Here is a 25,233-nt window from a genome sequence, read left to right on the forward strand (position 1 = left end):
GATGAGTTTATAAAATCTGAACCATTGTTATAGATTAAAATACCCAACAGTGTATAAAATTACTTTTACTTGTAATGGAGTACTTTTACAGTGGTTATTACTACTTTTTAATTAAGTAAAATATCTGAATACTTCTACCACTGGTTACAGATGTAATTAATAAAACACACAGCAGTTAACACAGATTAAAAAAGAGGCTTTATTTGGTGTGGTGCCCATTACACTGGTAACACTATTAGATACATGGAAAGTGAGAATGTCAACTGAACTCTCAATTTAAGTATTCCATACTTTAAACTTATTGAAGGGCAAAGGTCATTAACATACAAATTGCTCATGAAAAGAAATTACTTGTTTTAGGTCAACGCGTCTCTGATCAAGGTTTACACATGCTTTTTTCAGATACTGAATGGTGCATAGCAAAGCTTCGAGTGTCTTACACTCAGTATTTGCTGTTAACGAGAACACTCCTGTAATTCAGATCAGAGTAAACCAGCCACCAGTCAGAGGGCCGGTCCTGAACGCCCTCTTAAAAATCATGCTGATCAGGCTATTTCCTGTGCACCTCAGAGGCCCTTCAAGGATCACCTGGCTCAAGACTGTTTGAATACTGCATTACTTGCAGGTGAGCATGAGTATTGTCATCACATCAGTATGTCTTTAAGCAGAAAACTGTATTTTCCAAAGTCATTGTCATTTGGTGCTATAAGATGGTCTTTTCTGGCTTTGGCAAGTTTCATCAAAAGGAATTCCCTGCGCTCCATCCACTCTTTTAGTTCCTGTTCCCCATGTGCCAGCTTACACAAGTCATCCTCTGTGCATGTGCCTTTGATGAACCTGTAAGAACACAAGATCAAATGTCAACCATCAAAGACTACTGGAATCAGGCTGGTAACCAGAGACATGCAGTATTCTGTGGCTGATGATCTTACCTCTCACAAACTTTGAAAGTGCCTGTGGGAAATCGATACTGCCAGCAGTTCTGATCATCCTCAGAGTTGAAAACTCTGTCTTTGTGCTTTTCTGAGGTGATATGCTGCTGCCACTGCTTCTCACTGTTGCAGTTTTTACCACACAGCCAACAGTGATTGCCAGCCTGCAAAAACACACAGAGCCATCTCAATTACACAAATGACTAATTACCGTCTGTGTCTTAATCACTCAAATTTATCATTGTTTATTTTAATCACTTGGCAAATAACTACATTAAAACAAGATTCTATCAAAATGTTCACACAATTTATTTATTAGGCACTAATCAATATTCCATCAACAGATTCTAACAACTAAATGATTAGTACAAAACTGAACAGCTGCTAAAGTTTCTGTTTTCATAACAGGACAGTGTGACAGTTTGAACTGATAAAAACAGAAAACCTAGGAAAGGAAAAACTCGTAATTTTACAGCATTTTGCCACACAACCAAAATGAAGAGAAACAGGATCAACTAAATACCACTAACGAGTTTGTAAACATCTTGTGTTTATCACCAGACGAAGGCTTTGTGTCATATTTGCTTTTTAAAACTCACCACTTCTTCAGCGTAGTCTGTTGGCATGTGGATCTGTTTGCCATTCTCCCTCACAGAGTTATTGGAGGTCTCTTCACCCCAGCCAGGCCTCTGAGACTGCAGCCACTGCTCATAAAGCTGATCCATATCTGGAACTAAATGAGTGGATAAAAATGAGTGTGATGACTTCTGGTGCGTCGCATACTAATTCAATTTTAGTAATTAAATTCTACCAAGCAAGAGAGCCCCTCTCCTTGAAAACTCACTGTTGTTTTCCTTCATGTAGGTCCAAAGGTCTCTTTCTTCTATGCTGTGCGCAAACGTACAATTCCCAATGTACTGACACTTCTTGCCAGCTGTCACATGCATGCAGATCTAAGAAAGACAAATAACATTTGGTGACCATTGCTGGAGGTTTGTTTGAATCTGAAACACAAAGAAAAACAACCATGAGCTGGAGAAATGTTTGACACATACCTCAAATTGAGATGGGATGGGTTTTTTGGTTGGAAGTGGTCTAACCGTTGTCCACTTTTTCCTTTCGTGGGAACTTACAAGCACCACCCGCCGGTCTTTTGCCCACCTGAAACAGGAAGAGTTTGTACTGATGTGTTGGATTGCATCGTTTCACTTATCAATTCACCTCCTGTCCACGATTCATTGAAGACTTTGTAATACTCACGTGTGTCTTGCCTTGGCTGAGCAATACTTCTTGTTTTTGTCAGCTTCGCTTAGTTGGCCATTCCTCCAGCACTGGCCACAAACAAACATCATCTTCAGATTTGGAGGCCCAAACCTCCTCTGCGCAGTGGAAAGCTGCTGATGAAATTTGAACAACTGGTTACATTTTTTGTGATTAGAAACCATCAAGCAAATCTCCATCCAATTCTGTTTGGCTGTCAGCAGGCATGATAAATACTGTAAATGTGTTTACATTTATACAAATAACATTAGGAAAGAAAAACAAAACACAATACCACTGACAGACGTTTAATGAACACGTTACATTTAATGTTTATACCCTGTTAGTGGAAATATATATATTATTGAAGTCAAAGCCAATGAGCCGTATTAAAGGTAACCTCAAACTGACAAGAAAGTAGGAAATGAAAGCAGCAAGAAATCAACATGAGAAATCAGTGAACAGAGTCAGAGTGTTGGGCTTACCTGGGCTCCCTGCAATGAAGCGTGTGCACTCCAAAACTTCTTTGCCTCTTGCACAATACTTTCATGAGTGATACCTATACGATGCAAAATAAACAGTATATAAAAATGAACGGATAAAACATTCAATTATATTGAATTTAGCTGTGACAAATACTGCAAAAGGTGTTCTTGTTGGCGGGAAATTGAATAACATTTTAGAAGAAGTGTAGTCCACGTACATCCAGCCCTTAGACGAGTACTTAAAAAAGCAGTCTCACCGAGTTCGTGCTGCATCATCCAGACCTTCAGCTCGATGAGGCTGTGGGCGTAGAAGCAGTCGTCCTCTCTTACGCAGCCGTAGCGGACTTCATGGCGACAGAGATCCAGTTGGCACTGAGAACTCAAGGGTCTGATTTTGGAATAACGGACTGTATTTTCCTTCAAAATGTGGACCAGGCACCTAAAAGACAAACAGGACAACAAAGTCTACAAGCTTATCCTGCTCTTATTCCCTCATATATATTTGCAGAAGTTCTTGTTTGCGATGGTAGATTACTTGAGCTATAAATTCACAAGATAAATGATGGTTTCAGAGCTGCAAAATGTGAAATGACTTACTTCTGATCCTCAAAGTCGTGCTTTGTCACTGGATGAGAGCAAAGTGAAGGATCATCTTTGTTGGTTTTGCTGATTATTCTGGGTTTGTGGTCAAAGCACACCTGCAAATTGGAAAATGTCAATATTCTGTAAAAACAGCAGAGTGACTACAGCAATGACAGAAAAGGGCTACGTGGCTGACACAGGAGCCTCATCCTGCAACAAACCACAAGAAAATACCTTCAAATATCACTCGAACACCCCCAAACAACTGGTCCAAGTATGCCAGCGACCAATGAGCCCCAGACAAACTTATTACACACTATCACTGACATTTTTCTATTTAATGGCCTTATTTTTCAAATTTGCTCTGGATAAAGCAAAAGCAGTGCTTAGAAATGTTGTGGCTTAACAATCATCTGTTGTCTTGACAGAAGAAGATTGTTTCTTGTAAGTATAATTTTTGAGGTAAATATATATATAAATATATGTCGAGCATATTTTCTGAAAAACGATGCTGCCAATGGGCGTCATTGACAACATCCGAGTTCCAGCAGCACTATAACACTGCAGTTACTCTATATTAAATGCATACCACCAGCACAACTCTCTGAGGTCAAACTAGTTTTGAAATATGAAAACTAAAATACTCACTCCACAGAGAAACATGAATATCCCATGATGCTCCTGTAAGATCTTGGGGACAGTCAACCTGACATTGGAGTTGGGCCCATATGGATCGAAGAGTAGTTCTCTGGAGATAAACCCTTTTCGCTCCAGAGTCCAAACATCAATCTCTTCCTGGCAGTATGCAAATGTGCAGTGGCCAGGATACAGGCACTCCTTCCCAACAGCCACCTCTGAAACAGCACCGGTAACATTTTAGTATTAGTGTTATCCAGACAAAGTAGATATAAAATATATAAAGAAAGAAAATAGTTCATGTTAATGTGAATAAATTAATAAAATGCAACCATTTCTGAGCAATTAGATTAACACATTTATAAATGTCACCTTTGCAAATGTAATAAGGTCCAACGTATTGGGTTTTTGTTGGTCTGGGCCGAATGAGCTTCCACGTTTTGTCTAGTGAATGTTTGATTCTGCCGAGTAAAGCGTCCTTTTTGCATTTATGCTCTTCTGTGTGAAGTGTGTAATCCAACACACCGGGCCCTGTGGATATAAAAAGTTAGAAACATATTAGACTGAGCCTTAAAGGACACTGACCACACACACAACTGGACTGTAAAAACAATTCCTCACCAGTTTTGACGTAACAGATTGAGCACGCTTGTTTGAATTCATGTGTTTCAGCTAAGGGGTTCTTCACTAAATCCACAGCAGCAGGAAGACCCTTCACTTCAGGCATACCCACAGCCATTCCCATTGGGGTGTCATTATTGTTCAGCTGTTTAAGAAAAGATGAAATATGACAAAAATAAGACAAAATTATACATTTTGTCAACACTGAAACTGCCTAATAATAAATATGAGAAACAAAGATTACCTGTGGAATGAATGGGCTCTGGGCATAATCTGAAATTGCAACAGAGGGGAGAGAAAGACAGATTTAGTAAGCTGATATTTTTTGATCAATAGTAATAGTATATTATTTGAACCAGAGTAAACCCCATGATGAAGCAGACCAGGTAACAAAGTAGCATACCTGTTTTAAAGTCTGTGAGACTATCCAGGGAGTCCAGTGGAGGTGGGAGGGCGTCAAAAGTGTCCATACCAAAATACGCACTTGACCCCGACTTGTGATACAGCGGGGGCAGAGTTACGGTGCATTGCTGGGCACTACTGTGCAGAAAAGGGTTGATGTGAGATGGCATCAGGAATGGACTCGACATGGAACTGCCCGAGGCAATACTAGTTGGCAAAGGAAGTGGCCCCTTCACTGTGGGTATAACCTGGAGGAAGAGACAAAGGTCACACTTCAGATATCGACACATTGTCACATCCTTATTGAGATCCTGCGGCCATATCTGCTCACTGACCATGGCTGATTCGGGGCCAGCTTGGTCCAGTAGATCATCTAAGTCGTCCCCAATGATGTCTGCGTCAAAATCTTGACTGGTTTCAAGCATCGAGCAAGGCTTACTGGTTCTGCACCCATTAACAAATGTGGGCACCGGAAGAGGGACTGACGAGGGAACAGACACAGGCAGGGGAACAGACTCGAAGCCCGGTGGCTCAGACGGGGGCACAGATGAGATACTGTTGTTGGGAGGAAGTTCATCCACCACTGCTTCATTTAGAGGCGGGTGCACTGCCACTGGAGCTTGGCTAGGAGCTGGAACTGGAGCCACAACACTGCTATCCTGGGACAGCTGAGGCACTTCTAAAAACACATCAGGGTAAAGAAGATGAGTGACTCTTTCCTCCCTGCCCCCCTTTTATGATCCAATCAAAGCTGTATTAAGTATTAAACGTACCAATTTCTATATCTTCGACTGAAGACGAGCCATGGGAAAACTGAATAAATGCAGAAGAAATTCATTGAACAATGTACAGAGTACAATGAGAGTACAGATACACATTTTAGATTGTATATATGTAAAACGTTATGTTGCTTACCTTGTCACATGGTGCATCTTGATAACTTGATCCTCGCAACACATTCAAGGCAGGCTGTTAAAATGAAAAAAACACTCAATTAATGTATGACTTCATGTTGATTATATTGTAGGACAAGAAAAAGAAAGCCGTGGGACTTCTTAGGACATTGTCTTTTTAATATGTGATGATGGTTCGAGATCCGGAGACACACGTACCTTACTCCTTACATAAGCTTTGCGGATTTTCAATCCCAAGATTTTGGCAAGGTCCTGAGTCAGCTGTGTGACACTGGAATCCTGTGGAAACAAGTATTTATTCCAACACACTCTGGACAATCACTTACTTTGATCTTTGGCCATTTTTTATTATGCTCATAAAATTGTACAAAATGCTTTTATTAGAAAATAACATGTTACTGCCTGCAAGTAATTAGTACAATATCCAAATATTAAAAAGAATATTCTGACATGCTTTCCTGAATATATTTTATCAAATGTTTGTTTTCTTTTCATCTGAAAGGATCAATTTTACTTAACTTGTTTTTATTTTGCATGTATTTCAGCAACCTTTTGAAGGTGCAACACATTTCTGAAGTGCTGTTGCTGGTTGAAAACTGTCTTTACACTTCAGTATTTTCTCATAGAGGTCGTCTAAATCTTGTTATCTTGTCAGATTGATACTCCTCGCCACATACAGTATCATACAGCACTCTAAGTCAGTGATGCAGTGTGATGAGCTCTGAGGCTTCTAAAAGCAGAGCTGCTCTGTTGTCAAACATACTGCTTTCCTATTTTTCATGTAGACATGAGAGTGTGTTTGTAAGAAAACAAATGAATAGAAATGTAATAAATTAGGATTTGCCACATCTTAAACCCGATGTAGACATCTGTAACACAAATTAAATGTGGCTGCTAATTAGACCAAAGTTAAACCTACACCAGTTTTACCTGAAATGCCTTAATTCAAACTAAAAGGTAGAACACCAACAGTCACATGTCTTTTAATGTTGAGCTGATCTTTTAATGTTGAGCTGATCTTTTAATGTTGCCATTGGACTCGGTGGCAAGACAAACAAAGGTGAGTGGATTTCCTGCACATTTGGATAAATTGACAAAAGCACACAGATGTTCCACTTTACCTGAGGCACTGCTAGAGAGCATTTGGCAACAGCCTCATAGGCCTCTTGATGTCTCCCCATCTCCTTTAAGGATTTTGCTTTTCTGTACAGTGCTTTGTGGTTCCCCTCGTTCAACTGGAGAGCCTTTTCACAGTCTTCTAATGCTTGGTCATACAGTCCCTAAGAAAAGAAAAAAAACACGTCCCAGAGTAAGAAAAGCTGTACTTAACCATAGTGCTGTGAACACTGATCAAAGAAGCCGCTCTTTGATCGTAAATTGACTTTACATATGCAGTGAGTTGAGTAGATATGGGTGTGCTCTCCCTCAGCCTTTCTTACTGCCATGTAACATGATTCAGTGCAGACGGACAGTGACAGGGTCCAGCGCTCAGCAGTGTTGCCAAGGCTCTGATATAGGTAATTAATAAATACTGATCAAAGCGATCAGTGTATGAGAACGATGCAACAGTTTATAGTCTGGAAGTGTGATAATGTACTAAAAATAATTAAGAAACACACTCGAAAAACAAAGTGCAGCAGTCTTTGTATAGGCCGACCGAACACATTCGCAAAGTTGAACAAAGATGAACTGAGGTTACACCAAAACAATAGATAGAATTGAAGTGAATGGGAAACAGAGCGAAAATTCGTAGGGCGTAAGATGAGTTATCCAGAATGTTGTGACCCATTTTTATCAGTTTTAAAAATAAAAGAACCACAGCTTGGTTTGTCAGCTTGAAGCATGGGAATTTAAAATCTCAGGTGACCTTGATAAAAAAAACAAAAACAAGAGGGCATCACTTCACAGCACAAGCAGCACGACCTTTAACATAATTACATCCTGTGACATATGCAAGGTAGATTCAAAGAAATCTCATTACAAAAGGACAACATTAAGGAGGTTAGCCCCACCCTACTATGTCAAATGAACCTGCCGGTCCTCAGGCTGAGTAAGACAGTCAAACTGGAGGAGCACAGTGTGTCAATGTGGGGAGTTAGAGAAGTAAAAGAAGTTCAAATTGTGAGTACACGATCCAAACAGTCCGTGGATCTTGATAAATGATGTAATGGGAGGCAATAGCGCTCATGGGTGTTATATTTAGTCAAAACACGCCATTTCAAATTGTAAAGCGCTTAAGGTAGAAAAGTGCAGTTTATTTCTCATTTTGTTTTTGTAATTGTTTTTTGGTATATGTGATTTGTTTTAAACAGAGTAAGCAATCCAACAAGCTATTTTATGAGACCAGAAACTGCTGGTTATGTTTTGAACTTCACCATTTAACTTAAACTGTAAACTGACAGGCAGGGTCCAAGGGAGAGAGAATTTGGGACTGAAATTGAAATGAGACTCAAGAATGAAAGTCACCACCTACTTACCGGAACAATGTTTAAGTACGCAGCAGCCCGATTTGCATACAGCTTTTCCAGTAAACCTGTTGGAACACAGATTTCTTCTGAGTCAGCATACTCTGCTATACTCAAGGCTTCGGTGTACATCTCGATGGATTTTGTCCATTCCCCTTCTTTAAACACGTCATTTCCTTCTCCAAATAGATTCCACACGAGATCCTTAATGAACACCTGAACATTCAAGCGAACCAAAAACAGTACAAAATACATATAATTCAGGTGATTTGTCCTTTCATTCCGGCACCTTTATTTTGGAAAAAGAAAATCCAAGGTTGCCTCAATACAGTACAGATGTTGATGCAAGATGAAAGCTGGAAAACCCACATCAAAATTTACATAGCTTACCTCATACTTCTCTTGACTTCCAGGAAATGGAAGGGTTGATCTGAAAGCAAAAAGAGGTTCATGTGACAAACCTTTAAAGTGTCAACAGAACGACCACAACAAGAGTTTTGATCAGAGCTCAGCAGCATTCAGAGCTCATCAAGTTTAATTCAGTACAAAGGAGGACTGAAACTAATCGATTAATCGACCTATTACTTTCTCATTTATCATCATCATTTGGTCATCCTACACATCGTATTATTTATTATCATCAACATCAATTGAGTTAAAGCAGCTTAATTGTCAATGTATTTAAACTGACACAATACATTTCAATATATGCTGGTTTAATGTGTGTCTTTCATCAGTTAATATCTGAAATACTTCAGTGGATACAGTATATTCTGTTCTGCATTGTCATTAAGACAAGACACAGGGACACCAAGACAGAAAGGGGTGTGGGTGTGTGTGTGGGTGTATGTGTGTGTTTGTGGTTTGATAAGTTGCTGTGTGTGCAGGTGCTGATGGCATTGGCTGCTGAATGCAAATAAGTCAGCAAAAGAAACATTTTGTAAACAACCCTTCACTCTATTCAGATTCCACTCAGCATTGAAAATATCTATAATTGTTACATTTTTTTCTAACATTGAAAAAAGGCCAGTTATTATTTGTATGATGCGTCCAATTATACCAAAACATCATAAAAATTTAGTCAATAAGGCTGTATATACTGTAGATATAATTTACTAGTATAATATACATATATATTGTGACAGAACTAAAGTTACTGTCGTGATTAATATCAGCAACAGTGATTAACATTTGGAGCATTGCTAAATTGGGCAGATGATCAAAAGGTTGTGCCATTAAATGACATGATGGAAAATGTTGCAATAATCACTGACAGCGTTTTGTCATGCTGGTTTCTAGTTCAGCTGATGTCTGGCATTTAAAGTTGTCTTTCCTCTTTTGCACACTGGACTGTGGGGGTAGCTAAGTTTTAGTTTAGATCATCACACTTTCATTCAGCCATGCTGAACTCTTTTTCAGATTCCAACTGATGAAGAAAATCACTGCAACACAAAGGCTGTCTGGATATGGTCTTACTTACAAGAGACACCAGCAACATGTGGGAGTGTACACAAACAAGCTACATTTTTAAAAAATCAGTAAACGTCTTCTCGTGTCTCAACACTGCTGCTTATCTTTACGATCCATTTCTAGCATCAGTTATTAGTCTGTAAATGATGAAGTAGTAGTAATAATGTAGCTCATTAAAGTGGCATCACATTTTGTGCATCTATCTTTGAACTATCCACGTCATGACATCAGTGAAGTTTCAAGTTGACTGCACGGTGACGACGTGCACTGTAGTATTTTAAGTATCACTTTTGTTTTACAAGTAAGAGCCCTGGTTGGATTAGATGAAATGCAACACTGCGCTGCCTGGCATAGCTCTGAAACAATATGTGGACATACTGCGAGTCTGCCTGATGCATGAATACAAAGCTCAGATCAGGAACATATCCCACATTAAAAACAAAACTAAAGCAAAGCCAGTAATCAGCTGCCCTGCTGACACCCAGCTGATCTGAACAACAATGCATGATGCAAGGCATTCTACATCATGCAGTCTATAGAGGTGCCCAAGCTTATTCACCAAATGGACCTGCACACACAAGCAGCAACAGCAGCAGAGAAGTACTAGTAGTTGATAAGATCTGAAGAAATCCCAGCTGATGTTTTAGTTACCCCCGACAATATTTCCAAGATAGGATGATAAGAAAGACAAGTGGGTATGGCAACATGTCAAACATCGATCAGAGCAGTCATTACATTTTACACAAGTGTGCTTTCTTATTAGGGTTTGAAGTATTATATTAGTAAAGTTCAGTTACTCAGGTATGGTTTCAGGACTTAAACCATGGCACTTACTGGATGAATTGTAGGCCTTTCTGAATCTCCTGCCAGCGACTTCTTCTGTCCTGAAACGCTCCGGACATGTTTGCGTGTTTTAATATCCGCTCCTCGGTCAGCACCTGAAATTATGAGTTTTATATTAACTGCTGAAAACTCAAACAATGTCAATATAAAAACACTCCTTGGTTATTATGAATCACCATCAGCAGGTTGTCCAACTGGCTGACTGACAGATCACAGGCTCAGAGTTAGTATTACTGAAAGTCTTCATGAGCTGTATCCTGTCTGTCTTTAATGTTTATAGCTTCCGCATTTAATAATGACGACACACGTGTAGTTCCGGAAATTAAGGTTAAACATTTGTTAGCTTGCGAGCTGATGACGTTAACGAAACAGGTGTTTACCGTGTAAACTCAAAACTACACATCCGAAGCTGTGGACGATCAAGGGTGCACTTATTATCCCGGTAAACTGTTTAATCATACCATCTTAAAGCAGGGTGTCCATTATCGGACATCATTATCGGACTACTACTTCACCTTTTAACGTTTATTTTCTGACAAATTCTCGTGTTTCACAAGATACGAATTAACAACATTTACTTTGGGTTAAAATTATAGTTTGTATTGGAGCATATAACGTTATTGTCAGCCATGTATCATGTTTTGATAAGGATTGCAGTCACAGTGCATAAAACCTTCAAGTCAAACTGTCAACCCTGCTTAGTCATAGCTAATGTTTAATAGCAGTTATTGTTTTGACCATTTTACTTAACAAAACTAGCTGCTAATCAAATGAGGATCTGGGTTACTATACATTTTCAACTAATGAGTCAGGAGGATGGTGAAGATGTGATGTTAGCTTTAGACGGGTGCGCCGGGGTCCTGTTTAGGTCAACAAAGCCAAAATTAACTTTAATATAGCAACATGTTTGTGTATAAACGCTTTCTCTGCGAAACAACCATGTCTATTTCAAGACGCCGGACAGTGGAAAGACATCCTTTAAGTTAAGTTACGGATGAGGAAGAGGTGTCCGATAATGGACGCATAGCATTTAGCGCACGTGTGTTACCCGCGGCTTGGGACCACCGAGTGTAGACTTCTCGTTAGCTATCATCATCTGCTAGCAAAGAATAGCAATTTGTAGCTCACATAGTTTAACCACTGTCAACACACAAATAATCTCAACAGATAAAACTCAACAGTTTTCTCCGGTGCTGGAAAAACACCGACCTAGCCAGCAATATGACGTTACCCGACTAAGTTTCTAGGAAGTAGACTGAACCTAACAAAGCTTAGGCATGTACAAGTTAAACTAGTTCCCCAACGCAAACAATAGCGAGCAGTAGATGTTTAGCTCCTGCCTGAGAGCTGTTAAATATCACACAAATGATGTAACAGTGGCAGCTGTACATACTTACATGAATGGATCTTTATTCCAAACAACCCGTACGTCGGTTATCTAAAAGGAGGGAAAGTGATTTTTCGTTGTACCTAAAATAACTTGGCTAGATGTGCTGTATGGCTGAAGGCCGCCCTTTGCTTCTTCTTCTTCTTCTTCTATGACCTGAAGTAGAGCGAACATCGACGCCAGCGCAGTGCTGCCCTCTACAGACTATGGAAGGACATGGCAACATTTCACATTAAAAATGACACCGTAAATTCAAGTATGGATCAACAATTGTATTATGATAAAAATAGTAAAGCTCATTCTTTTTGTTGTTATCATTAATGTAATATAGATGTATAAAAACACAAAAAATAATTAAATCAAATTTAAATAAAGTGTTTCTATGCCTACATTTAAGTTGTTGTTTATTTGTTACATTGCTGTAGTTTCATTTAAGTTGCCTTCTGTGTATGCTAATGAGGATAATTTCCTTGTGGGTAATAGCTGACTGTGTGGATCAAATGTCTTTTCTATACTGTTTGGTCATTTGCAAACAAAACTAACCAGTGAGTAAGTATACAGGTAGTGGCTTTCTAAATGGCAAATGACAGAACTGCCACAGGAAATTAAGCTGAAAGTCATGCCTTCACTAAATATAAACTTTTTTATTGACCAAGAAGCTCATCAAGTTAGCTGCTACAGAGGCTGGCCATCCACAGTCCAGATCAATTTGAGGGAATAGTCATTATCTTATTTATTATATTATTTATTTTTATCAAATGCTAAATAGAGAATAAATACAAATATGACAATAAATGACCATTTATTCCTTCATATGTTAGGAATTAATTAATTTGCACATATGACAGATTTTCCCATTTCTATGTACATTTGCCCATACAGAGGACTCCATCTTAAATCTGACATTGTCAAGCCTTCAGGCCCTTTGCTAATATATACATTGCGAAGACACCCTGTTTCCATCTCTTGAACCAAATCTACAAAGCACATAACAGTTCAAACCGTTCAGCCTGAAACAATGAAAACTCCTCTCACACTCACCTCTCCTTGCTGCAAATCTTCCTCAGTGAGTTTCCTGTTTGTTTCCTCTTTGAATTTATCAAAACACCAAGCTGTAAATGTTCCTAAAGTGTTTTCTTACATATTCTCAGTTTTAATTAATGGCACACCCAGTGATAAAAAAAGTTTTTGATGGCAGTGTAAGGCACTGTAGTTTGGCTCAAATGTCAAGGAAGGTGGTAGGTAGGCAGACTCAGCAGACATCAAGAGTTCCCAGAGGTGAACATTTATTTACAGTGTTCTCCATTTCAGATGTAACTCAAAAATAATAGAAAAAAAACTAAGAAAATGAGCTCATAGCAAATCAAACTAACGGCACATGTTAATGGAAGCACAGCCTCACCTCTCTGGAAGCAAAACAACTGACTTTAAATATGTTGTTCAATTAACACCTAGACTGCTTCAGCCAGTACTAAAAACAAAGCGGGTGAACCACACAGTAAACTTAACATCAGAAAATCAAATACCATTCATGGGCTTACATCTCAGCTCACTGACATTACTAAAGGGCTCTTTAACAGTAAGTAATCCCAACACATTACTTGGAATGCCTCATAGAAAAAAAAAAAAAACTTCCTACAGAAAAGAAAACCCCTCCACTTGGTTTGGCCCAATGATGTCAGCCATGATATCATCAACACCATAAAAATCTGGGTGGCACCCTCCCAAACAATAGTCCTGTGTGGTGGGTCTGAACAAAGGAACAAACAATTAAACCATGTTCAAACTTGCAACTCAATAAAGGAAACTGAAACTAACTTATGGCTGCGTGTTTGCTTTACATGTGCTTTGATGTGGACTGTAACATAAAGCTGACACAAACAAACCCGGGATAGTAAGTGATGCAATGTTACAAAAGCAATGGTAAATTATTGCAAAGTGTGTAGTTCTTCCCACTTAGTCACAGGGAGAAAAAAACTCTTACCAAACAGGGTTCCAATAATGAACCTATTTAGATATTCAGGAGGACATAAAAAGACGTACTCAAGGTTGCTCTCCAACACTAACTATAACCTGGCTAACGCAATTATTGTTTCTTTGTTCAGGAAAAAGTAAATTTTCTTCGCACATTTGTGAAACATGAAAACAGGGACAAAACACATTATTAAAATGCATAATCTAATATGTAGAAATAAGAATAGTGTATCACAATACTATTATAATACTATGCTGTTATTAGTATTAGAGTGAGGAATAGGATGAGCAATGATCCTTCTTTCAACCCCACTCTTACCTCTTGAATCAGTTAAACTATTTTCTTTTTTCTTTTCTTTCTTCCTCCATAATTAATTTGATTTGTTTCATTTTGTCATCTACAAATTAGATTTGCGCTTTGCTCAATGAGAGTCATCAAAACAAGTATGAATGTGTCCGATCTACAGATCTGTGTGAGGAGGCAGACAGCCAACTTCTGCCTTCTTTCTTCTTACTTTTCATCATTTCCTGACTTATTTTTCTTTCCCCAAATTAGTTTGGAGCTACTGTCTGATTCTCATTCAGGAAGTATTCATCCGCAGACTCCCAGCTGGGCAGATAACAACCAGTTCAAACATAAAAAAACAGTAAAACAGCAGTAATTATCCTCTCCTACCACAAAAAAACTGTTACTTTGAAAAGTGCCTTCCTCTTTCTGCATCTTGTAAGCAATGTGTGAAATGTCAAATCCATTATGCATGTATATTTAGTCAGTTTGCATTTTAACAGCACTGGATCAGAGTAGTATTTTGTAATGTGTTTTTGTGTACTTGATTTGGGATTTTTTTTTCCCCAAGCGCTCTCCGTTTATTCTTAAATCAAAAACCAGAATGCTCTGGATGTTTCTCAGCCTCTCAGTATTATCTCACCCTCGACCTTCTGGGAGGCTAATGTCAAGAAAACCAGTATTAAACACCATGAATTGTCTGAGATTTGGCTTTCTCTTCAGTTCATTGCACATTTGTAGCTTATTCAGGGTTCACATTGACATGAAATTGTTCAGCCTGGTGTGTTCAGCTTGATATGATCCAAATGGTGGCTGGATGTTTTGTGGCAATGGATAGGTTAAGCTAAAAATAATCAAGACATACATGGATCGAGGGATGCGTCTCCTCTCATGCAGTGCAGTCATCCTGGCAGCTATAATATCTGCCAGGAGGAGGCGCTTATCTCACATTGTGCAGAAGCATCACTGAGGAACTGAATCACAACAAAACTGTGAATATGTCCCCTGTTATCAAAACCCAAAGCGTGTGTCATTTATGATTTAGCTGCCCTGACATTAGCACAATATGAATTACGATAGAGTCCAGTGCGACAGAGCTGGAAATATACTTTCAGAAAGCATAATAAAAAGATGAAAAGCAAAGATACGACACAATTCATGGCATTTTCAGATCAAGCCTGCAATTTGTCAAAGAAAAACAATCTCAGCTCTGTTAAACTTGGGCAGTTGGAGCGCTGCTCAGTAAATCATGCTGACATTAATGATGGCTACAATATGTTTGAGTGGTTGTTTTATGTCTGTTCTGCTGTTTATTTCCGAGGGGAAGAAGATGGATGAGAGGCATGAGTCTGGAGGGGAAACTGTATCATTAGAGTACAATTACCATAATCTGCAAGTCTGGCTGCATTTGTTGTGAGGAAGTGGAACCATATATTGAGCTGCTCACAGTAACCAAGTATGTGCTGTGTGAGCAACAATTAGCGCTGAGGCTTCATTGAAATCTTCTGGTCCTAAACTTGTGTAGTGTTTTCTATACTTAAGTTTTTTGAATGTGGTATCCAAAATATGCTGTATGAATATAGAATATTTGGAAAGCTCAAAATGACTTGAGTTTTATGTGTTAACCATTGATGGAGAATTAGAATTAGCATCCAGAGTGACTCCGGTCTGTAAATGCAGTTAGTGTTAGATAGTGTTTGATTTGTTTTCTGTCTTCCTGCCTGTTGTGGTTCAGTAAGAGAGTCAAACTTTTCTCTTCTGTCTTGTGGTGCAGGATCGGTGCAACATCCCAAAATATCTTTGTCTGTGATTTTTAGAGGCCACGACGTTTAGACAAGAAACAGTGAGGTTAATAAATGAAAGAAGTCTGAAATCATAGACAAATATGTACCTGTGTACATTTGATTTTCATAAAGCTCCCAAATGTGTAAAAATATTTTCCCCCAGCATTTAACCGGTAGATGCAAACACATACACTCTGGTCCTATAGAGCTGAGAGGAGGCAGTACAAACTTTCTGACTGTTTCCTCTAGGGGGCGTACAGTTTGACAAACACTGGATTAACCTCTGGCCAATGGTGATGCTCAGGAGATTATTCAAGCAGCATCTAAAAAAAGCTCTCCACTCAATGCTACACTCACAGAGTGTGAGTGAACGACACTTGGTGTGAAGTTCAGCGGCCTGTTGCATGCCATGACTGCGTTTTACCGGATTCTTCTGCTTTTATCTGGTAAGTTGATTATTTAGTTTGTGGTGGGGATCCAATTAGTGATGAAATGCAACAGACCTGAAGAGTTATTTTAGGACACAGAGGGAGTCAGTGTAGGTAACAGCCTTGAGGGGAAACTAAGTGTGTTTACATATGCACAGTGATTCAGTGAAAGTGTTATTCTAAGGGAGCAACTGCAAACAAGCTAAATTGATTTTGCTCTGCAACATTATCTACTTTCCCATCATTTCATTCCAAGTCTGAGATGTGTGGAAGTGTAAAGTCAGCGCTGTGAGTCCTGTTTACTATTGTACTGTGGCTTTCAGTGAGATTGCAGAAGCAAAGCATGTGTCTTGTGAAGAAAAAGACTAAAAGTGTTCATGTGCCTTTTCAAGATCCCTTAGATTCTGAAGCTACTTAATAATTGAATTATTTATACATACATCCAATCGTCACTTTATTAGATACACCTAGTTAAAACTAACGCAGTTTAACACATACATCCTACCTTTTGAAGCTTATAATGTTCAGTTTTTGTTGAAAACTGTTTAGGAGAGGTTCAACTATATCATCATTTTGGAGCTGGTAGTTTGTGGTGCTGTTGAACTGTATTGTATTATACGGAGAGGTGTTTCTGTTATTTAGCATACCCTCACTGATATAAATTGGGTGGACAAAATACTAGAAACACCTCTCTGTATAATACAACACAGTTCAAGAGCACCGCAAACTACCAGCTCCAAAATGATGATGAAGTTGAATCAAAATGGAACATTATAACCTCAGTAAAGGGACACTTAACAGTCCAAAAGAAGACAATAATACTACAAAGAAGACTTTTTGATGTTTAATTGTGTTAAGAAGTACCAGTATCCCACAATATATCAAAACCTCATAATAAAAACAGGACACTAAACAGAGTGGATGGGTGTGAAGAAACTGAGACTTGTTTCCATCAGAGATATGAGTTTGTTCTTCCTCTTCTGTTGTTTATATCTCTTTGCAGTGGCTGTGGCCTCTGCAGCGACACGCAGGTCCCAGCGGACAAAAAGAGGGTTACTCGAGTTGGCAGGAGCCATCAAATGCAGCACGGGGAGATCCGCCTTGGCTTACATGATGTACGGATGCTACTGTGGACTGGGCGGTCAAGGCTGGCCCAGAGACAGGGCAGACTGGTGAGGCGCCAGCTTTATTCACACTCTTGACCTGACTGAAGAAAATACAACACTGTCAAGTCTGTTTTGCTTTTTCAAGAATATCACGCATGGACACCTGATGATAGAGTGTAGCACGACGTAAACATTCAGTTGACACTCTATATATGGCCCACTTATACATTATGTGATGCAAAACATATAATTCAGCATGCAATGGTGATGTTTAGCCCTTCACCGCGTGGATGGTGTGCACACATTATTCCCTCCTGCTGGATGCCTTTGGTTCTTCCCAGTCATCCTACATCCTGCTGGTTTACACACAGTTTCCGTTTCTGAATGAGTCGACTGAACCACAAATGCTGTGCGATGGGATGGAAGGAGGGAATGATGTCCAAATTCAGCAGACTCACATGCTCCAGTGGGTACTTCAAAATAGGTCCAAAAATTCCACACCCAAATCCTAATTGCCGTCTCCTTCTTTTCCTTCTTCACCACAAGACATGGAACCCCCTCAAACCCGTTAACTGCTAACTATCTGTTGTGAAAGCTCATGGGGTGATCCTGCCCTGCCTTTAAAATAGCCGTGGTGTGATTTAAACCACAGTGCTGTGACTATCCACCTCCCACTTTCTTGACCCTGCCTTGTCTAGTCTAGAGTGCAGCCTTCAAAATTAAACAGCTATTTTGTTGTTAATCTTTCTGTATGTAGGTGTTGCCACAGACACGATTGCTGTTATGGAGTTGCAGAACATCTTGGCTGCCAAACCAAAACAGACCGGTATCAGTGGACGTGTGAGGACAAGACAGCTGAGTGTGGTATTGAATTTTTCCTGCTTATGCATTTATAAGAAAGCTTTTTGTGTTTGTTATTTGGAAAATAAGGTAGCTGCTGCTTTCTCTTTAAGTGACAGCACACAAAAACCTGACGCTTACCAGTACAACACACTGACATGAGACACAGATCACGCTGCGTGTGATCGACAAATATCCATAGAGTTGATGAAAACAGTCAGCAGGCAGCTGATTGAAAGACAGGATGTTTACAACATATATTTAATGGTATTTTAAGCCTCCATAAACCACAGTCATTTCTGTGCATATATTTTAACAACCTTAATGAGGTTTACACATTTAAGGACTACAAATAGTGGGTTGTTTATGATATTGCTTAAATAAACAAATGTGAAATGAATTCACAATATCCAGAATTACTGCTAGTTCCTTATACGTTTCCGTTCAGTAGCCAGATTTCACTAATTTCCTGAGGAAATGCACCAAATGAACCATTAGGAAGCACAAGTAATAAAGCTGGACATGTTTGTGGCATTAAAATCCCAACAAATTTCACAATGTTAATGAGAAAACAATTCAGAAAAATATGCATAATTACTGAAAATCCTCTTTTCAGCTTGTCACTGAAAGAAGACATTTATGTTCTTCATTGCAGATGATTTGAAGGACAAATGTGAAAAGCTGCTGTGCAAGTGTGACCGAGACGCTGCCAAATGTTTGAGAAAAGCACCTTTCAACCGGAGATATGCCCTATGGCCAGATATGCTCTGTGGTTACGAACAACCGACGTGTAATTTCTACTGACATCATGCATCTGTATGTCCTGTGTGCCTTTTGTAAATACGACATGTTACAGTAATAATAGGGATGGCACTGCTGTAAAATAATCAAGGACTAAATATTTGGCTTATATTGTGTTTTCTTCTACTGTTTTCAATTTCATGTCATTAGCACACACTGAGGTGTGTGAGGAGTAAAACAGTGTCGTGCTTTTGCAACAACTTTTATATCAATATGTTGTTTTAATAAAAGAAAAACAGCTAATAAAACCCCAAAAGAGTTTACAGTAAATGAACACTACGTTTTGACTCGCACACCCTGTGACTGCCTGAAAATCCCTGAGGATTACAGCTGCAGTTCACATAATGAAAAGGCAACTTGATCGTTCCTCTGCTGAAACCCAGTCGAGGCTCAACCAGAAGGTGAAACGTTAATCAGCGAGGGAAAGATCAGATAGCCGGTCCTCACAACAGTACTTTTATTTGTTGTAATACTGTGCGGGGCATTGGCCTCCTTATAACTCTGAAGTTGACTCCCTGCGCTTTGGGAATGTCTGACTACACTTCATTCATTGCGGTTTAAAAAAAACTATTTGGAAATTTAGTGAGCTAATAGGCAAACTGAGGTTTTCCTGCTTTTCTATTTTAAAGTCTGCTGCAACACAAGTTTCTTTCCTTTTTCTGTGAAACACATCAGCTGCAGTGTCAGTGCGATTTCAGGGACATGACAGCCAGCTGAGACCTTATTCACAAACTTCAATGTTGTAAAAATGTGTGAAAACTCTTATATGTTCGTTTCATTTTAAGGTTTTAAGTCTACAGAATAACTGAATAGCTATTAAGTGATCTCATATAAGGTATATGTATGATCTCTCAGTATTAAAAACAAGAGGAGCATGTCACATCTACAACCTCCACATAGTGGGATGCCTCCACAGAAAAAAATAATCACCTGGTTTGTAATGTGTGAAGTCGCCTGTAGATGGTGCCATATTCACAAATACTAAACTTAAAGCACACTGTAACTACAGGAACTGAGCGTTGATGGGTACTCACCTGAACAATGAGAGAGTTTGTCCTTAATAATTATCATTGATATTATTATATTTTAGAGTTGTAAAAAACAGATTTTATATATTGAAGTGCCTATAAATGAGGAGCCTGTTGTTGACGGTGGGTCTGGATGTTTTACTAAATAATAATAAATGACTCTATTTTGGTCCACCACAGTTGGTTTTGGGTTTGGTTTGGGAACCTTCAGATCAAATTGGTGAAAGTCCCACTCTCAAGTCAAAACCTTCATTTACCCTCTGACACCCAGGAAACAGCATCACCATCATGGCTGTAATCACAGTAAACAAAGCCCTGCCAGATGTTGCTGCTCCAGTGAGCGTTTACACTCCTAAGCATCGTCTGTGAGTTCACACAGGAAACACAGTTTCTTTGTTGCACCATTCATGACTGTGGACTGAAATGGGAGATGATGCAGTGCAGTGTCCAAAGTCCAGGACTCGAAATAAGTATCTGGGTCACGGCCCACAAACACTTGCCCGATTGTGTCCAACCTTCAGCGGGTACGAGCTCTGAAGTTGTGGAAGTCATCCACTTCATCCAAAAGGGTGGTTCAAAGTCCCACTTTCCTGTTTATGTATGTTGTTCTTCCTCTACTCTGCAAATGAAAAGGAAAAATTAATGATACTGCAACTGAGGTTTTGCTGCACTGGTTGCTGCTAATTACATGTCATGGATTTAATTTGAAAGTGTTAACATATGAAAATCCCGTGTTAAGCAAAAAGAGAAAAATGCACATGCCTTGTTTTTGTGATGCTAAAATTTAAAATAACTTTTTTAATTTCTTCTTAGCTGTAGTACACAACGTGTCAGTACACCAGCTGTTTGAGTGTACTGGTGGTGTAACACATGCTGTGCTTTCTCAAGCAAAAATAGTCTGATCTGATCTGATTTGATGAACAGTTTGATTCATCAGAGCTGCTGAGAGATAAACATTCACTACCATAACTCTGACATCTCCCGCTGGGTTGTAAGTGTCTGCTGCAAATTTTTTTGAAGGAGAATTTGATGAATGCTGAATCTCTGAATCTTTCTTTGCGTCACACAAGGTGTCCCTTTCATCTCGTGAACCCCTGAGACTCTGTAAGAAAGCAGCCTGAATCCTGGTCCTTTCTTTTCACTGCTGCCTGTGAAGGTTGATGAGGCTTTTCCTCAGAGTGATTTTCTGGCAACACACTCCCCTCTTCTGTTCCTGCTGCCTGGATGTGGCCTTTCAAGGATTTTAGCTCTTGACTGTCTTGATTATCTCTCACTTGTCCTATGTACTTTTGCCAGTTGCCATCATCACACAGCTTTTGCCGTCACCTTAAGCATCTTGCCTGCACCTTCTTCGGACTTGACTCTCTGTCTGTCATTGCTGACTGAAGAGTTGTAAAAGTTCACAACTCCGCCTGGTCACCTTGAATCTCAAAAGAGATGCATCCTGTCCCTCAACAAGTTTAACTGTCAGCACTCAGTTGCAGATGGTTGATGCATTTTATCTGCTGAGAATTTGCCACATAATAATCCAGTGTTACTTCATCACAATTACCATCAGCAGTAGTTGAGGTTGGCTGCAGCTGACGTACAAATACTGATTAAAAACGACTCAACTGACCTCATATGAACATTTCTGGAGCAGTTTTACGCTCTTGAGGAAATCCTGTGATTGAAGAAATGCTGGTCGCCTATCCTACATATGCATGACAGCGTGGTTGTCACAATGAATGAGTGCATTCTTTAATCCCTGCCGGATGAGCTGACAGAACCAGTTCCACGCTAATTGCGTTCTTTAATCAACTGTTTGGCTCCCCAGCCGAGTGCCAGATGGCACACAATGAAGTCTTGGCTTAAACAGTTCAAAACATAAACAATGACAACCATGTGCAGAACAAAGTATGACTTACCAGCATAAGATCTGCATGTCTGTTTGGACTGCTGTGTTCAGGCATATTGTGTGTGATTGGTCACAATACAGATGTCCTTTTTATTTGTTGGTCTCCAAGTCAATTTAATCTACTGATGTGCTGACTGTGCATTTTTTAATGACATAAAATGCATAAATAACAACTTCAGTGCATGCTTTTGATGGGATACAACCTCTTGCATTTATTGTGTGAAAATCTCCACTGGGTTCAGAATGCTACCACCCACACAAACAAGGAAATCAATGTGTGTGCCGCCAACAGCAGACCTGGACATGCTGCCAATATACTGCATGTTACAGACTCTTTTGTCCTCCTCCTACTATTTCAGTCTCCTTTGTGTTTTTTTCCTTTGAAGACTCCTTTCATTTGAAGGGGGCAGAGGAGAAATAAAAGGAGACTGAAATAAAGAATTATATTAATTAAGAATAAAGAAACACGTGTATAAATGCTCAGGACTGCTTTAAAGTTATTGTTAAAATGAATAATAATATCAATTTGTCTAAAAATATTCTATGAAAATTTCAAGGGGGAAGACATAATACCAGCTACAGTTTAATATGTGTGATAATAATGATCAAAGTGATGATACGGGTATACTAATTATTCTGATCAATAACAGTTTAGGAAGGGAAGGGAAACAAATCTCTACACAGCTTGGCAGCTTATTTATGTGGTAATATAACTCTATTTTGCTTTTGTACATATTTAGCAGCACTAAATGCTGATATACAAAGTTGTCTAACAGAATGAAATGTACATCGTCTGTCACTACCTAAGATTTCCACCAGGGGGCTGAATTGACAGTATTTTAAGAGTTGTTCAAGACAGGAAGCAGCCAGTAAATGCACTGAGGGGGTTGGAGACAGGATGAGAAACATGGGAAATATTGTCAGACAGTGTCAAATACTTTGAGAATGAAGATGAGGAAGTTTCAACTTTTGCTTGTAGTGGCTCAATGTGGCCAATTAGCTCCAACTTTCGAGGTATATGTTGTTTTGCTTAGGACAGCAAATTCCCTGTGTTGTTTCCTAATTGGAAGGGCAGCTTTTATTCTGCCTTTTTAACACAGCCCCCATCTGTGCCACAAAAACACTGGGAGAAGGCAGTAAAAGATTGTTAAATTAAAACGTGAGGAAGGCGGACACTTATACTGCTGCTATATCTGGAGGTTAAATAGCAGCTGTGAAGGGCAAAACTATTTCTGAGGGTCCTGATAATTGCTTCCCTAATCTTGTTGTACGAAACGTTTTGCGTCACACTCATTTCCACTAGTGTGAGAATGTGTCATATGCTTACGTAGGCAGACATATACTTTTATGATAAACATTCTTTCAAGATGGCATTCTTCTCTAATTTAAACTGTCTCTGGATCTGTTTGACCCACTATAACTGAACAGTAATATCAGCTAAAGTTGACAGATTTTAAAACAATTCACTATATTTTTTCTTTCAACATCTGTCAAGTCATCTATCAAAAGAAAGAAAGAATGAAAAGGAAGTATTTCATTTCACATATTACTTTCATGGATTATGGGATCAGTGTTTTTTATTATTATTGACACGACCCCCCCTCAACCCAAAAAAATCATACAGGTTACCATGGAAACAAGCTGCTGGCACTGCAGCATGAGCTTACTAATAGATGTCAATCTCAATGGCCTTGACAACACGATGCACATGAGACATTTTTAGTGCTCATGTGAAAAATGATCTTGGACCATCTGAACACAAATTCCCCATAAACAACCTGATCTTTACCACAATAGGAAATGGTCATCTGAGGAAACCTAAAGGGAGCTTTGTACATCAAACCTTGGTGCATTTGGTTTGTTTACATGGTTAGAGCTGCCCGCAGTGTCATAAAGGACCATCTTGATGAATAAACATCAGAACCAGCAATTTTGCCATCTGGATCTAATTTTCAATGACCAAGGTACTGATTTATGTGCTAAATGCAGCATTTCATCATCTCACAGTGGTGGTAGTTGGAAGTCGGACAATATCCACCAGCGATGTGCTGTGGATGTTGCTGACTTGGGTTTTTGCAAACCACTGCAGCAGCTTCCAGTTGTTTCCCGCTATTATCATGCGTCAGTTTACAAAGGGTCACTTCAACAGATGGAACGTGACGATGCGCTGCAGCATGAACCAGATATGAATCATGGATGCTGCAACACGGAGCGTTACCCAGGAAACTGTACAAGTCTGCTCGATCACTGTCAACTGAGTATGCATGATTATAGGGAAATTATCATAACACATTTTTCATGGGAGATTTAATGGAAAATAGTGAAAAACATTCGATGAAATTCTGAAAAATGCTGACTGATGCAGACTGGGCGAGACACAATCACTGTGTTAGTGATGAAAGTGTCAAATCTAAGCACAACGTGGCTTTGACACATATTGGTCTTTTCTTAAACAGAACTTAGTATTTGTTAGTGGCAGCAGACACAGATAGTGTGAATGCAGTAACGTCGCTCAGCCGATCACTAAAGCGCGTATACTTCGTCTACAAACACACACGTTGAAGGAGGAAACAACGGCGAACACGCAAACACACTCAAAAGGCACGGACGGGGTTCGAACCCGCGATCTTCGGTTTACGAGACCGACGCCTTACCACTTGGCCACCGCGCCTGCGCTGAAAACGCTTCCTTACTCCTTTTTTATACACAGTTCTTCATGCTGACGGTTAAATATGTAGCGTGCAGTAGGATAACTATTGTCCTTTACACGCTGCCGTGGCACGACTTCCACCCTCCAACATACACATGAACCACGGGAGCTGCTGAGACAAGCCACCGATATAAATGTATTGTTGCAATTCGGCCACAAGGGGAGGCTGTTATCTACCATGTGTGAACAATGCGCGTCTTCTTCTTTTGCAGATTTCAGCAAGCAGAGGTCTCTGCTCTCCCGCTGCCAGTGTCACACACGACGGTGCACAAAGAAGGTGAGCACGTGCTCTTCACAGTCAGGGTGTTCACGTTGCTACCGGCGTTAACGAAAGTGCACGAGCTACACTGAACTTACTGAGCAACAACCTGAAGGTAACCTA

The 25,233-nt window shown here is 39.5% G+C and overlaps 2 protein-coding genes and 1 non-coding gene across 3 annotated transcripts; 1 reads left to right on the top strand and 2 right to left on the bottom strand.

The window, feature by feature from the left end:
• Positions 1-181: 181 nt before the first annotated feature.
• On the bottom strand, positions 182-12,117 carry zc3h7a (zinc finger CCCH-type containing 7A). Its single transcript, XM_070922798.1, has 23 exons — positions 12,008-12,117; positions 10,602-10,705; positions 8,688-8,727; positions 8,310-8,513; positions 6,954-7,112; positions 6,031-6,111; positions 5,834-5,887; positions 5,692-5,731; positions 5,254-5,597; positions 4,920-5,166; positions 4,761-4,789; positions 4,517-4,661; positions 4,268-4,426; positions 3,908-4,113; positions 3,275-3,375; positions 2,935-3,116; positions 2,678-2,751; positions 2,193-2,329; positions 1,988-2,093; positions 1,777-1,885; positions 1,532-1,665; positions 933-1,096; positions 182-837 (listed from the first exon to the last, which is right to left on the bottom strand). Exons 2-23 carry the CDS (start codon positions 10,667-10,669, stop codon positions 645-647), a joined length of 2,976 nt encoding a protein of 991 aa, XP_070778899.1. The 5' UTR covers positions 10,670-10,705; positions 12,008-12,117; the 3' UTR covers positions 182-644.
• Positions 12,118-16,450: 4,333 nt separating this feature from the next.
• pla2g10 (phospholipase A2 group X) lies at positions 16,451-19,219 on the top strand. Its single transcript, XM_070923928.1, has 4 exons — positions 16,451-16,487; positions 17,473-17,641; positions 18,333-18,439; positions 19,071-19,219. The coding sequence occupies exons 1-4, from the start codon at positions 16,451-16,453 to the stop codon at positions 19,217-19,219; spliced, it is 462 nt and encodes a 153-aa protein (XP_070780029.1).
• Positions 19,220-24,740: 5,521 nt separating this feature from the next.
• On the bottom strand, positions 24,741-24,812 carry trnat-cgu (transfer RNA threonine (anticodon CGU)). Its single transcript has one exon. It is a non-coding gene; the product is annotated as a tRNA-Thr (tRNA).
• Between the last annotated feature and the right edge of the window lie 421 nt (positions 24,813-25,233).

This window comes from Enoplosus armatus, chromosome 17 (genome assembly GCF_043641665.1).
Source record: "Enoplosus armatus isolate fEnoArm2 chromosome 17, fEnoArm2.hap1, whole genome shotgun sequence".
In the NCBI taxonomy this organism is placed as follows: domain Eukaryota; kingdom Metazoa; phylum Chordata; class Actinopteri; order Centrarchiformes; family Enoplosidae; genus Enoplosus; species Enoplosus armatus.